This window comes from Syngnathoides biaculeatus, chromosome 10 (genome assembly GCF_019802595.1).
Source record: "Syngnathoides biaculeatus isolate LvHL_M chromosome 10, ASM1980259v1, whole genome shotgun sequence".
Classification (NCBI taxonomy): Eukaryota; Metazoa; Chordata; class Actinopteri; order Syngnathiformes; family Syngnathidae; genus Syngnathoides; species Syngnathoides biaculeatus.
Window position 1 is genome coordinate 16,887,934 of NC_084649.1, and position 15,023 is coordinate 16,902,956.

General features: G+C 43.4%; 1 protein-coding gene across 5 annotated transcripts in view; it reads right to left on the reverse strand.

Moving 5' to 3' along the window:
• Positions 1–13,965, reverse strand: part of megf6b (multiple EGF-like-domains 6b) — a 60,903-nt gene extending 46,938 nt beyond the window's left edge. The window contains exons 1-5 of one of the 5 annotated variants that reach the window (XM_061833201.1): positions 13,935–13,965; positions 13,231–13,291; positions 10,993–11,127; positions 9,317–9,426; positions 1,633–1,737 (exon numbers count right to left, since the gene is read on the reverse strand). In XM_061833201.1, coding sequence (XP_061689185.1) covers positions 1,633–1,737; positions 9,317–9,426; positions 10,993–11,127; positions 13,231–13,232 — 352 coding nt within the window. In that variant the 5' untranslated portion in view covers positions 13,233–13,291; positions 13,935–13,965. The other 4 variants (XM_061833200.1, XM_061833198.1, XM_061833199.1 and 1 more) reach the window with 4 other exon arrangements.
• Between the last annotated feature and the right edge of the window lie 1,058 nt (positions 13,966–15,023).

Genomic DNA, 15,023 nt, shown 5'->3' on the forward strand with positions numbered 1-15,023 from the left:
ATTGGACTTTTTCATTTCAACTATTACTGGTAGAAAATGTAATACATACAGACTCCATTAACGGGAGATACCCGCACTCATATCATCTCTTTAAGTAGTACTATATATTACAGTAGTTCTTTTTTTCACTCCTATGTCTGTGTGAATAATACAGACAAGAATTTAAGACAATACTCACCCTGTCTGTTCCTGATGACTTCACTGAGCCCCCCCCCCCCCAAAAAAAAAAAAAAAAAAAGAAAAAAACAATATTGTAACTGCGGACCTACAGTACGACCTCATTTTGTCAAGGTGTCATAATCAGCACATGAGTTACGAGTTGATCTTTGACCCCCAGATTCTCGTTAGTGGGTTGGAAAAGAAACATGATACAGTGGAATCCTGACTTTGGACCACCTTGACATTCGTGAGAATCAAATCAAAAACACTCATGTTAGGTTCGGTGAAGATTCTTAAATTGTGTGAATAGTTGTTTGTCTTTATAAATCCTCATATTGGCTTCCAGTCAGCGTTAGAATAGATTTTAAAGTTGTGCTACTGGTCTATAAATCACTAAATGGTTCAGGTCCTGAATAAATGAAAGAAATGCTTATAGAATCCAAACCCAGTAGAGCTCTGAGATCGACTGACTCGGGTCAAATAGTGGAGTGGAGAGTACAAAGCAAACATGGTGAAGCAGCTTTTAGGTATTATGCTACACTCAAATAGAATAAGGGTGACGTCAGACCCAAGTGTGAATGTTTTTAAATTTAGGTTAAAAACTTATTTTGTCTCATGCTTTTTAGTGTATTTACACAAAATTGAAGTTTACAGCTAGAAATGGACTAATCCCCATTTAATCTATAGAACGTTGGAGCCCTTTTTTTTTTTTTTTTTTTTTTTTGGATGGACATCCAAACCTTTGTTCAGTTAAATGACCAGCTTTTCTGAAATATTTGCTTATACCGGACTTGCTTTAAGAGTCACTGATGGCGTACTGGTCCACTCGCCTGACGTTGGTGCCGGCAGTTTGGGTTCGGTTCCCACTCAGTGACGCTGCATATGTACCCTGCGACTCACTGGCAACCAGTTCAGTGTAGTTCACCTTTCGCAGAAAGTTGGCTGGCATATAGGCTCCAGCATTGCTTCGTCCCTTGTCAGGATAAGCAGTTTGGAAAATGGATGGATGGATTTGCCTTATTCCATACTGAATTAAAAAAAAAACCACGGGGTTCTTCAGCTTCAAAGCACAATAAAGCGTTAAGTAACTTGGTGTGCACATCTCAATGGTGACAACACATCAACCACAGAAGTTAATTTCACATTGAAAGAGAGACAAATTTTCCGAATGGATTTCCATAGCATTCACACATCTGGAGACAAACTCCATCCACCGGGAATTACAGAGAGCCTCGGATTTCAACAAGTCCTGTCCCTTGGGTCTTTACGAACAAATCAGACACTTACTCAAGGTGGGTGCATCAGAAGCCATTACGGGACAACTAGTTTAAATTGAAGGTTTGCAAGTCAGATGCGTTAAAAAAAAAAAAAAGACTTGAGTGAATGGGAGAATATTGCCCTTAGTTTTTAAATCCAAACAAGGTCGATGAGAAAAACAAAAACAAACGAAAAAAAAAAATCATCAGTACTCACCGTACTGGCAGCTGGGCCCTTTGAACCCTACAAGACAGTCGCATAGCTGGGTGGATCCCTCTCGACAATGGCCGCCGTTGAAGCACATGCCGTAGCTGCACACAGCTGGAAAACAAAACGAACAAGCGGGTAAATGAAACACCCAGTTGATGTCACGACATCTTTAAATCTACTGCTATCAAAGCCTTATCATTCGCCCGTTGACTCCTGAATAAAGCAGGACTTTGAGATGCCTCCAGGAATCTTAACACTTGGCTCCAACTGGAGCGTTTCCATTCCTACACCCAAAATGTGTGGTAGCAACAGACTGGATTACTTCCAAGCGAAAGACTCCTGCTTCCCATAAGGAGATTAGACATGAACTGAACTTTTAGATGAATGTCACTGACCCAGTGGTAATGTTACCATTTTAGGATATGAACTATAGGTGTGTTAAGCCTCCAAATCAGAATGTCAGGGAGTTCCTTGCCATTAGTACATTCATAAAGTAGTCCTACATTGAAGATTCAGCCATCCATTTTCTAAGTTTGTCCTCATTAGGGCTTGACTTGGCTGATGAATAATAAAAACCAAGAATCCATACAATTTCAAAAGGAACTTTGTACTGCTCCAATTACAATATGTGTAACCTGTATGGTAGCGTGATCCCCACATTATGTATTGTCTGTCTCTCTCACGTAGCAGACACATTTTTTTAATAACTTTATTGGCCGTCAGGGTTTTACAGTTCTACGTTAAAAGAGACACAAGAATGTGAAAAATGCTTGCTTCTGTATTCAAATACACTTGGCACGATGGGGAAGCAGAGTGAATATCTTTTTCAGAGCCGATCAATGACGCCATTAATCGGATCAGCGAATTATGACAATAAATCCGATCAACTGATTAGCATAAAATGCTCATGATCTCACTGATGAAATCAACACAATGCCGAGCAAGGAATGCGAAGTCATCAATATTATTTTTTCCATCGTTCCTGTCAAACTGTGTTGTGTGTTTTTGCTAGCACATTAAAGGTCAAGTGTCATCCCTATAAACATTCTAAAATAGATACTGTAATGAAAAACACATATAACATAATTCATTTCAATGTCTATATAAAACAATAAATATGAACGGAGAACGCGTCATCCATGCGCAAAGTTGCAGAAGTGTTATTCGACATCCAAGTGGGAGCCATATTGGCTGCATCTACTGCCCGTGACGTCACCCCGGACATTCGCCATTGAAAACGCGCTGTGGTCCCTACTATGGGAGATGAACACTCCCCTTCCGAAATGGAAGCTGTTTTCGAAGAAGAGAAAATCTCACAGAGAAGTGACCGGGGCAATATCACCTTATCGTTTCAAGCCATATTTAGATGTTATGCGGATCACGGCCAAACCGCCTCCCCACCCAATCCACTTCTGCACGGCGGTGATAAAAACAACGCCGCCCGTGAGCGACAACAACGCGGCAGCCAAACTGTCTGCGAGTGACGACGCCACAGCAAACCGCCTCCCCGTCCGATCCACTTCCACGGTGAAGATGAGCCACCGTGGCTCGGCTCTGCAGACAAGACCGGTGGCGATCCAAAAGCTCCTGCGGAGGCCGTCCTTCAGCAGCTGTTGCACAGAAGCCGTCCGATGCGCTCATCGACACGTTTCGCACCCCTGACTTACGGATTACGCCTCCCCCCCAACTATTGTTTTTCTTACTAGCTGTATACACACCTACCAGTCATTTGGAACCCACGAAGCTCTCATCCTTTGCACTTGTGCAATCCATTTTTCACAACGAACTTTTAGAAAGGTATGAAGAGCGCATCCATCCTCCCGAATGTTCGAGCAAAATCCCGCAATGCAACGAGCCGGCATTTTGGCTAACACGAGGGAACAACGAGCTACCTTCCCGCAGGTAAAACTAGTAGAATGAAATGAGTCCACCTGCGTGCGCTACTGCCCTATACGTCCCTTCCTGCTTCTTCTCTAAAACAAATCCCTCGAGAGGATTTTCATGGCGGGAGTTACAAAAAGCCAAATACGTCAAAATCATGTTTTGTGGTGAAAAAAAGCTGGGTCCATACCGGCTGCCGTTTTTTCGTTAATAACATCCAAAAAATCCTGCATTTCATTACAGTGGACCTTCAAGGACAAAAGTGATGTTTTTGTTTTTATTTCTCTTTTATTAAAAAACCTAGTGACGTGCTTTGCCTCATCTTTTTGAGACTGCAAGTTGAAAGCTGCAGGTAGCTACTAATGTGGACAATAATGGGAAAATGAAATGTCAGTATTTAGAGTTGACCACCACGTCAGCAACTAATTAAGAAAAAACAACTATTAACTAGTTTCACTTTTGGAATGGTGACCTCACTGAAACATTTTTCATAAATAACGATCAACTGAACTACTTCATTTGAACTTTGAACTATGGTAGTTCAGGCAGAAAATAAACTTTCCCAACGCTGACTACCACGGGCTAAATTAAGAAATGACTGTCATATAAAGTGTTAGTACTGTTTTAATTAAGCAGAGACATCGCTATAACTGTACTGGGATTCAAAGAGACATCTGTTTTTCTGAAAAAGGAGTGTAAACTGTGCTTTAGGGTATTAAAAACACATTGGAAGAGGTACATTCTCAGGCGGGCTTCAGGGGTATCATATCAGCCGTGGGGAACAACATCTCCACGCAAAGGAAGAGGACACGACGTGGAGGTCTCTAATCGGCACAATTGAGTGCAGACTTCATGAGGCTCCACAGAGGCCAACACTCCAGCCAAAACATCCGCTTTTCATTGGATGTCACACGACGACTGAACTCTGTGGACCCCCCAGACAACGCCCACACAGAGGAGAGTCGTTCACCTTCGTGCTTGATGTACAACATCTTGGGTTGTATTTTGTCACAGGGAGGACCAAGTCACATAAACCGGGAGAAAACCCAAAGTACCCAGAGAAAACCCACATCCAACTACCCACTGGTCTTTTTTTTTTTTTTTTTTTTTTTAATGTCCATCCTAAGTAGCTCACGCTGATTAATCCCTCCTGAATTAAAAGACTAAATGTGGCACTCGGCGTGACATAAAACTCACTCCCATCCGTCACGGAGAAAGTCTACGCCTCACTACAAAGACACCTTTTCTCTGAGGGGATTAGCGGTGTCGGCGGAGAGTGGAGGCAAACAAAACAGGGGCAGCGGCTCGTGCTGCGCAAGCTGAAAAGCCCGAAGCAGGTGTCGCTCTTCGAGCTCGCCAAGGGGATGACCACATCGTGGCAGAGGAAGCCCGGTGTTTGTTTTGACTCGATCTGGGCTGTTTTGACCGTTCTGCAGGATTTTGTCAATTTGTGAAACCAGAAGCCATTTGATTTTAACGCTCCGGTGGGAGCCATTGAATGAGATTTGTGAGGTCGTAGCTAAGATTCCTAAAATGTGTAAGATTCCACGCTGATACCGTTGCCAAATTTGGAAGGTTTCGGGTAGGTCAGAGCCGGAAAACCTGTGATTCAGTGCAGGACAGGCTCTGGAGTCTGTCGATATTTTCATTTGTTTTAGTCAAATATTTGCTCAGGTTATAATGATCTTGGGTGTTTTTAGATGTCCTTAAAAGCACTGTGTGCTTGTTTAAGAAATTGAAGTGGTCGATGATTTGTGGAGAACCATAGGAATTTTAGTCATGGAAATTTGGATGCACCTGGGTTGGCACCTATTTGAGTTCAGTTTTGTGCAATGTGGTCCATATGAGCTCTGACGTACTGCTCTATAATACCATAAAGCAGCATAAAGACCACCCATGGCCAGACACCACACCATTTCGGCCTGTCTTCCATGTACTGTATTACCTTTGCCAGCTCCGTCCACCACAAAGGGAGGCCAGTTCTCGATTGCCACTCAACCAGGATGACATTGTCCCTTATCCTCAGACCCCCCTTGCCCCTCCACCCAAACCCGTACTACGACAATAGTGTTACCCTCAATCAATGTAACCACTTGCTTCCACTCCTGACTGACCCCGTTCATCCTTTCCGGATCCGCGGCTTAGTGACGAGGCAACCAGTAGACTTTGAACGATGCTTTAAAATGCTCAAGTGGAGGATGTCGCCATCGCAAAGTCAAGTGCTCTTAAACTCTTCTTTAGAAGTACGTTGAGCCATGGAGGCAATTGGAGTCAACTCTGAAAACACAGGAGTCACCTAGGAGGTGTACAGAGGGAAGCCCGGCTGGGCTGTTGCGTCGTAATGTTTTACAAGAAAGGGACATGTCTCGAAAAAACTAGCAGTCGTAATGTTCCAAGAGTAAAATTAGTGATTTTTCGGTGTTTCTCAACAAGGTGCTCTAAAGTCGGAGGCTTGCAGTGCAAACAAGCGTTTATCCTGGCTTCGTGGTAATTAGTTGTTCCCGTCTGCAAGTGCTGCGACATATGTGGTTACGGAGCAAAAAGTTCATTAGGAGGTGCAGCCATTGTCCCGCGAAAAGAGGAGCTAACCCCCTTTTGTCTCCTCGAATAACGGAGGCACTGAGAAGTACCGACTCCTGAGGAATTCCTTTTTAAGAACATCTGTTGATGGCTGTGTTAAAACAAAGCAGACTCACATGAAGGGAAGGAACCAAGATGGAATTTTTGAACCAATGTGGAAAAGGTGTACCGCACACAAAAAGAGCTCTTTGAAGAACGACGATAGGAGAAACTACAATACAGTACGACTGTGATGACATCTGCCCACGTTCCTGAGAACTTTCCCCAAGACGCATTTTCCTGTCAGGAAGGTTTGAGGCCTGGGCTTTGGCCACACTACTCTCAAAAGGTTTTGGGAAAGTTTGGAGAAAATTCAGGATGAACCGACGGTAAAACGAACTACAACATTTATAAGTGAACATAATTTTCCCTTCAAGCAACATTCGAATGAACATGACCAACTGCTCAATGTTAATGTACTTTTTTTTTTTTTTTTCCTGCTTAGAGGCAAGACAGCTGTTTGATCCACGTACACTTTTCGAAGTAAATCCAAATGTTAGGTGCAGCCTCAGTCTTATATCAAAATGTGAACGCCGTGATGAAGAAAACTGTACTTGTATCGTAAGCAATGAAACACTGTATGATTGAACATTTTTTAACATTTTAAATTTCCGAAAAGATAAATTAAGTTCATCTGTGAAGGTTTTACCACATTTTAAGTTCATCCTAAAGTTTCACCGGAAAGCCCAAAGAGTACACCTAAGGTTGAGAGTCGGCTCAGTCTGTTTTCTCCCAAATAAGGTTTGCTCAAGTGCTCAGGTAACATAATGGAGTAGTGGTGAGTATGTCTGGATATTTATACTTCTAAAGCCATCAATGGCAGTCAATGAGTTAAAAACTTTCAATTGCCCATGGGGTGAATATGAGATGGACCGAAAGCCGCTGGGCCAAATGGGTGTAAACCACTTTTGTCACTCTAAGTCAGCTGGGGTAGGCTCCAGTTTACCTCTGACCCTGTGATCCTAATGAGGATAAGCGCCATTGAAATGGATGCAATTTCCACATGTAGGTATTCAGGAAATATCCTATCCGTACCCTTGCACTTTCAGAACAGGTCTCACAAGCACTGGGAGAAAATACAGATTGGATACCAGAACCTCAAAATTGTGTAGCAGACATCCTAACATAACAAACCTAGTGGTCACGAGACTTTAACCCCTTCATCAGTAGAAAATCAATCTCGAGGTGAGAAGATGAAAATGCTTCTCAAAACTTCTCTAAATGGAAAAACTTGGCCTGTTTATTTTGTCTTGTCAACATACTGTACCCACAATATTTTACGTGACGTGTCCAAAACAGGAGGTCAGATCGAGGGGAGCAATTGTCTCCTGGAAAGCTTTAGCAAGGGACTGTACATGGTAAGCAGGCTAAGCGATATGGATCAGTGGCTACGAAATCCCTTCAAAGGAGCTTTCTAGGTGTCAAACGTGTGAAACTAAGATTATCCCCCCCCCCCCCCACCCGCCAGAAAGGAAAGCTGCTGGCAGTGTGAGCCGGTTGAACATTTTCCGTAAATGGGCCTGCGACCTGGTCATTTCATATCTGGGGTTCTTTGTTCTATTTGTGCGTACCAGCAGGCGGCGTCGCCAACTGCAGCTGATGAATCGTGGTCTTGGGCACCTTGTCGGTGAATTGCTGGCGTAAGAACCAGATGGTCGGTTTTAGAGCCGATTCCTGGCATGGCAACACGGATTACTGTACAAGACCGAGACGGGGCGGTTCACATCTGGAGGTCGAGGCTCGTTCGTCACAACATAATGGTGCTGACTTACAACACGTGATTACTGTTCAAAGTTAAAGTACCCCTTGACCATTTTGACCTTCTGACCCAAGACCTTTCATTCACAGCCAAGGGTGAGGAGAAGGACAATTAGCGCCAGGACCGTGCATCATCATAGAGTCACTACATGCCATTGCCATTGTCTGGCATGAAGTATAAAATCCTGTAGTTCTGGGACAGCACACGATTGCTTTTAACACAACAGGGAGAAAGAAGAATGTCATTGCTTGAACGTCACATGCTGCAATGCAGAATTCCCACAGAAAAGAGTAGTCCAGCTTCCGTTAAATCTCTGACGCTACCTCCAAAGGTCGATATTTTTTTCATCTACAGAAAACAGGCAGGAAACTGCCAGATCTTGCAGGCAGTGTAAAATACTAGTGTCTCCTTTGTACACAAAAAAAGGGTAATCTGCTCATTTGTAAATACAGCGCTTCCTTAAGATTGCCGCATTAGAGAGGGAACAGAAGACCAAAGCAGCATTTACTCACAACCAGTCAAAAGCGGCATACTATTATAGCTGAGAATGTCAGTGCCTTCGTCCGGTGTGACGTATACAAAAGTTGTTGGACAGCCACAATTTCTTTCAACAGAAAAGAATGCAGTATGTACTGTAAGTACCGTAATTCCCGGCCTATAGAGCACACCTGGTTACAAACCTCACCGAGTACATTTGTAAAGGAAATACGCCACAGCTGTGTACAAGCCGCAAGTGCCCACATTGAAACACGTGATATTGACAAAGAAAGAGTTTAACGCTAACGCTAGCACTCCACTAACGCTAACAGGGCTGGTTAAAATAAAACTTACCGGTAAATCTCACTGAGACACGCCAGTAACACAGCAGCAACACGCTAGCACAGCGCTAACGCTATCGCAGCTCTAACAGGGTCAGTAAAAGTCACTTCCTCGGCACATATATTTCACCAGTCTCATTCTTACCTTTTCCACTCGAGGGCCCCCTTGCAGTTGTTAGAAAAAATGCACAAATTAGCCACATCACTGCATAAACCGCAGGGATGAAAGTGTGAAAAAAGTCACGACTTGTAAGCCAAAAATTAGGTATTAAACGTTTTTAAAACAAAATGTAAATGTATTTAACACCAAAGCATTGTATAAAATGTATAGAAAATACTGTATGAATTGTAATATTTGATATATGCCTGGAAGAGGTGGTGTCAGTCTGAGTGTGAGCGTCTGAGTGTGAGCTGTGGCTAGCAGCACCTCCTGCATGAATGTACTGCGTTCAATAAACAGCTGGAAATGTATTGTAATTCCAGTTTTCCTTTACCAAATATGAAGGTATTACAGTAAGCAAGCATACTATCGAAACTCCCAAATGGTTGCTGGATCGAAAGGTTTCACATACCCAAAAATCGAATGCAATAAAGTGGGGAACACTGTACTTACAATCGAGGCAACCCGCTTCTCCGTTGCGTTGAGACCATCCATGGCAGCACTTGTAGACGGTGTGGTAATCCTGTCGGTACACTTGTCTGTACGCCGTGTAGTACGCCGTCCTGTCAGAATGGCAAACACGGACAACCGCTCGATCAGTCAAATACGGTGAAGAATGACGCATTAAATAATAAAGTTTTGTTTTTCAACAGGTGTAATCAGCATACGTTTCCCAGACATGTCTGACGTTTCTGCAGCAAACCGACGCCTGGTCCCTTGTACTTTGGGGACCCCTTTCATTGCGGCACCGCCGCGGTCATGACAAGGCGCTTTGTTTACAAGGAGTAATTGTAGCCCTCGGCGGCCTTCAAAGCAGAGAATGAGAACATCTGACGCGGGATGACTCGGGGACCGCGTCACCATTAGGACTCTGGAATGTTGACTGTGGAGACCTTTGTGGGTTTAATAGCTAGTTGGGCTTGGTGTTGGGGGGCTAACACCTTGCACTTTACTATAAGATGGCTGTCATTAGAAGACAAAGCCCAGGAGAGAAATGGAGTTGTGGGAAAAGAGGAGATGGAGGGAATAGAAATGCTGGGGTCCTGCTTTGAGTGAAGGACAAAACCAAACATGAATTCAAAGGCGTCCGTTGAAAGTTTATCGATCCGCTCCGTCACCGTTTTAACTGATTCATATCATTTGTGGGGAATTTTATGGTGTTCTATAATGCACGGATACGATGCGATTACATAAATTATTTAATTTATGAACAACAACAAAAAAATCTAATATCCATCCATCCATTTTCTGACCTGCTTATCCTCAATAGTGTCGCGGGCATGCTGGAGCCGATCTCACCTGACTCAGGGTGCGAGGCAGGGTACACCCCGAACTGGTCGCCAGCCAGTCGGACGGCACATATTAACAAACACGCATTCACAATCAAATTCATATCTATGGGCAGTTTAGTCTGCAAATAACCTACCGTGCAGGTTTTTGTGATGTAGGAAGAAACCAGAGTACCTGGAGAAAACCCACACAGGCCTGGGAAGACATGCAAACTGTCTGGATTTGAACCCGGGCCCTCAAAACTGCGAGGCAGGCGTTCTAACCAGTTATCCTCTGTTCCACCTCCAACATTGTTTATTTTATTTACACTATATAATTTAATTAATTTATATTCCAAAAGAGCGGCACAGTGGGTCAGCTGTAAAGTGTTGGCCTCACAGTTCTGAGGTCCAGAGTTCGATGCCGTCCCCCGCCTGTGTGGAGTTTGCATGTTCTCCACGTGCCTGGGTGGGTTTCCTCCAGGCACTCCGGTTTGTTCCCACATTCCAAAAACATGCAACATTAATTGGACACTCTAAATCGCCCCTAGGTGTGATTGTGAGTGCGGCTGTTGTCTGTCTCCATGGGCCCTGCGATTGGCTGGCAACCAGTTCAGGGTGTACCCCGCCTCCTCCCCTTTGACAGCTGAGATAGGCACCAGCACTCCCTTGACTCTTGTGAGGATACAGCGGCTAAAAATGGATGGCTAGATTCCAAAATGAAGTAAATAATGAATCAATTTTTCAGTCTAAACCTGTTGGGAAAATTAAAAAACTGCGTGTGCTGTATGTGGCCATACTTTTTCCAAATACATAAAGTGAGGGAGTGTGCGACAGAAACGTGGACAGGAAGTTGCTCACCTCCTTTGGTATCCCATGCACCAGGGCCGCCCCACGCAGCCTTGCTTCCACACTTTGACCACGCGCGTGTAAGCCTGCACGCACGGCTGCCTCTGGGCGACCAGCATCACCTCCTGCTCCGGGCAAACATTGGGCCTTGTGTGGGGGGGAAACAGCTGTCAAGCATGGTTTGAAAATCTTCCGTTGAAGGTGAAAAAGACGAACAGTCATGGGGTTGGTTTAAGGAACCCGACAGCGACGCGACACAGACCAGTTTGAGGAAGATGTGCTTGCGCACGTGCGTTTGATGTTTTCTTTGTAGGTCACACATTACACATCTTGAGGAATTTTAAGTTATCTGAAAACTATCTTTTTAGTAACATTAAAAACAAAAACATCATCTCCAATTATTTGTAGAAAACCCATTTTGGAAGACCAATTAATTATAATCTAGTATCCTCCACTCAACATCCCAAATACCAAAAGATGATGAGCCGTAGCGATGAAAGATAACTGTACGACTTGGGAGACAATTTCCATCAACACTTATATTTAAGGCGGCACGGTGGAGCAACTGGTTAGAGCACTGGCCTCACAGTTCTAAGGATTGGGGTTCAAATCCTGGCCCCGCCTGTGTGGAGTTTCCATATTCTCCCCGTGCCTGCGTGGGTTTTCTCCGGCCAGTCCGGTTTCCTCCCGCATCCCAAAAACATGCATTAATTTTACACTCTATATTGCCTATAGGTGTGACTGTTTGTCTGTCTCTATGTGCCCTGCGATCGGCTGGCAACCAGTTCAGGGTGTAACTATTTGGACACAATGAACACATGGAGGAAATATGACTATAAACATTATACCATTAGAAGTATAGCAACAAACATCAATACAAAATTCCATTTAGTGGATTTGTTGACGCTTCACTTCAAACTCTCAGGCAGTGGTTTTCAAACTAGGGCGCACAGGTGGCTTGTAGGACCACCATGAACACTTTTCATTATTGCATTACACCCAGCAGATGGAGCTCATTTTTACTACCGAGAACACAAGTCCCACACCAGCTACTGAAATGACGCTAAATGAAATGATGAAAGATACGGAAGTGTATTGCTGCCACACACACACACACACACACACACAAAAAGGTCACTACCACATTATAATGTGAAACATATCTCTTTAATTACACGTTCTAATGTGTGTGGTTTCACATTATAATGTGAATCATTTCACATTTTTCATATGTTTCACAAAACTATAGGATGCTAAGAATAAACTTACATGTTCTTGCTCCATGCGTAAGAGCCAATCTTCACGCAAGAGGTAATCTTCGGGTACACCACGACTCCGTAAAAAGCTCACCAAATCCATGTTTTGTGCAACACTAAATGACGAAATGATGTCTAATGTCTTCCACCCAACCGAACCGGGAGGAATTGCCTTTTTTTTTTGAAGAGGGCTGAAATTTATCCAACCATCCATTTTCTTCGCTGTTTATCCTCACAAGGGTCACGGTGAGTGCTGGTGCCTATCCCAGCTGTCAACGGGCAGGAGGCGAGGTACACCCTGAACTGGTTGCCAGCAAATCGCAGGGCACGTCGAGGGCACTCACGATCACACCTAGGGGCAATTTAGAGTGTCCAGTTAAGGTTGCATGTTTTTGTGATGTGGGAGGAAACCGAATTCCCCGGAGAAAACCCACGCAGGCACGAGGAGAACATGCAAACTCCACACAGGTGGGTCTGGAATTGAACCCAGGTCCTCAGAACTGTGAGGCCAACGCTGACCCACCGTACCACCTGGTGAAATGTACTTATTATTTTCTACGTTATAACGTGAAACGAACCACATTATAATGTCAATGTTTTTTTTTTTTTTTGGGTGTGGCAGCAATACGCTTCCATAGAAAGATGTTGAATTTTAGCAGGAAAAAACAAGCGCTCAGATTTTTGTTTATTCTTGGTGGCTCGATAAGATTGCCAGTGTAACTTTTCCACTGTTTGTGACCGCTGTATTGATTGATCATTGTTGCAAGCTAAGGCTATGGGTATTTAAAAAAAAATGGAGGGCTGAAAATATTTTAATCTTCAAAAGGGGGCTGCAAAAATTTTCGAAAAAGGTGTATGTGCAATGTGCAATAATCTCGTCAATTACATCTGACGCATTTCCAGGGAATCCCCGCTGCACTCTTACAGGAACGTGTTGCACATCGTGCAAAAAAAAAAAAAAAACAATCGTAGAAGGGATCAAAGAGTTACTCACATAAATGGCTGAAGGCTGTTGGCGTTGTCATACCGGTAGACGTGAACTGCGCGCACAAATACTAAGGAAAAAAGCAATAAAAACACACTCTCCATTACCCTCCTCTTCTTGCTTTGGAACACGCGATTCACTCAAACATCACCTCTTAACACTGGAAAAATATACATATACGAAAAATAATAATAATAATAAAATGCACGTAAGGTGAACCGCGTGTAAATGAGCCAATTACTACAACGATGACACATCCGAGCGTAAACACGCGTGGACCATCGCTTTCTCCCTTTTTGCGTTGGCGTGTGTGTGCGTGACACACTGCCAAAAATCAGCAGGAAAACAGAAGCTCGTCCGTGCAGATGTTTCTCTGGGGGGGAAGGAAAAAAAAAAAGACCTGGAGGAGGCTCCCTCCATTCACTTGGTAATGTGTGCGCGCGTTTGTGGGGAGGAGCCCCACGCAAACACACGCGCGCACCCTGCAGTGGGCAAAATGTCCAGCAAACACTTCAATTTAAGGACTTAAGTAAAGACATTTAACGTGATTTGTTAAACGTGTTTAATACCGCATTAACACAAACTATTATGGACACCTTTTAGGAATCAAAATGCTGGCACAAATAAAAGTGCGAATGATAAAAAATAAATAAAAACAAAAGACAAGAACACATCCTGTCATGACAGTCATAAAGTGATGTAATCAATTATACTGGCTTCAAGGGTTTTGTGAAGTCCTCTAATGCCCAGTGTGCGAATGGAGTGGGGGGGGGGGCGAGTGGTAAACAGCTGACCGGGGGTCAAGGGGTCGGAGGCCGCGCCCGCCGCTGTTCAGGCAAACAAAGCTTTAGCAGGAGGACGCAGCGTCTGCTACGTGTCCTTCAAATTTGGACACAGACTACTATTTACACACACTGAAAAGTGGATCCACAGAAACAGAAGTTCACCATTTTTTTTTTTCAGGCTTAGAGGACTATAGACGGGTTCATTCGTTTATGGCGGTTATGATGGCGCAATGAAGTAGTTTGTGGAGCGTGTGGACTCGAGTCACATCTTGGACTCGACTGGAGTCAACGATTCAATGACTTGACAAAAAGGCACAAGACTTGCAACACAAGACTGGTGACTTCCTTCGGAATTGAACCGTTGACTTGAAAAGATTTGCCGCTTCCTAAAATATGGAGAAACGAACACTGCAGTTGTCGCTCAATAGCTCAACAAGCTAATGTATATTTCATGATTGGAATTAGTATTATTTCATTCACGAAAGGTTCATTCAGAAGAAAAAAATCTTTTTGAAGACTTTACACCGATCTGATTGGTATCAGAAAATAAAGTAACTAACATTTTCTTATCAGCTTTGTTGTCATAATTTGCAGGCCAAATAAACACGTCCTTGATCATCTTAAAAACAACAAGAAACAATTATTTGTTACTACCTCAGCTTTTTGTCAAATTAAAAACACAGATACATTTTTTCCGTGTAACAAAAATGTCACAGCCCCGTATGTCTAGTGGTACGGGCTCACATTTCCGGAATAAAGTCTTACTTATGTAAGACACAAAATGTTTCTCCCATAAAAATCAGCACAAGAATGAACTTGCATTTTTAATTGAGTTCACTTTTTTCTTCACTAGTTAAATTTGCCTTTCAACAACTTTTTTTTTGGCATCTTCAAAAATAGGCAACGTCTTATAGGGTCCTCTGTACACTTGCTACGAACGTGTATTTTTGTTCATTAATCCTGAAAAAAGTCCGTTTTTTTTTTTAAAGGCGAGTAACGTGTCCTCCATTTCAAGCT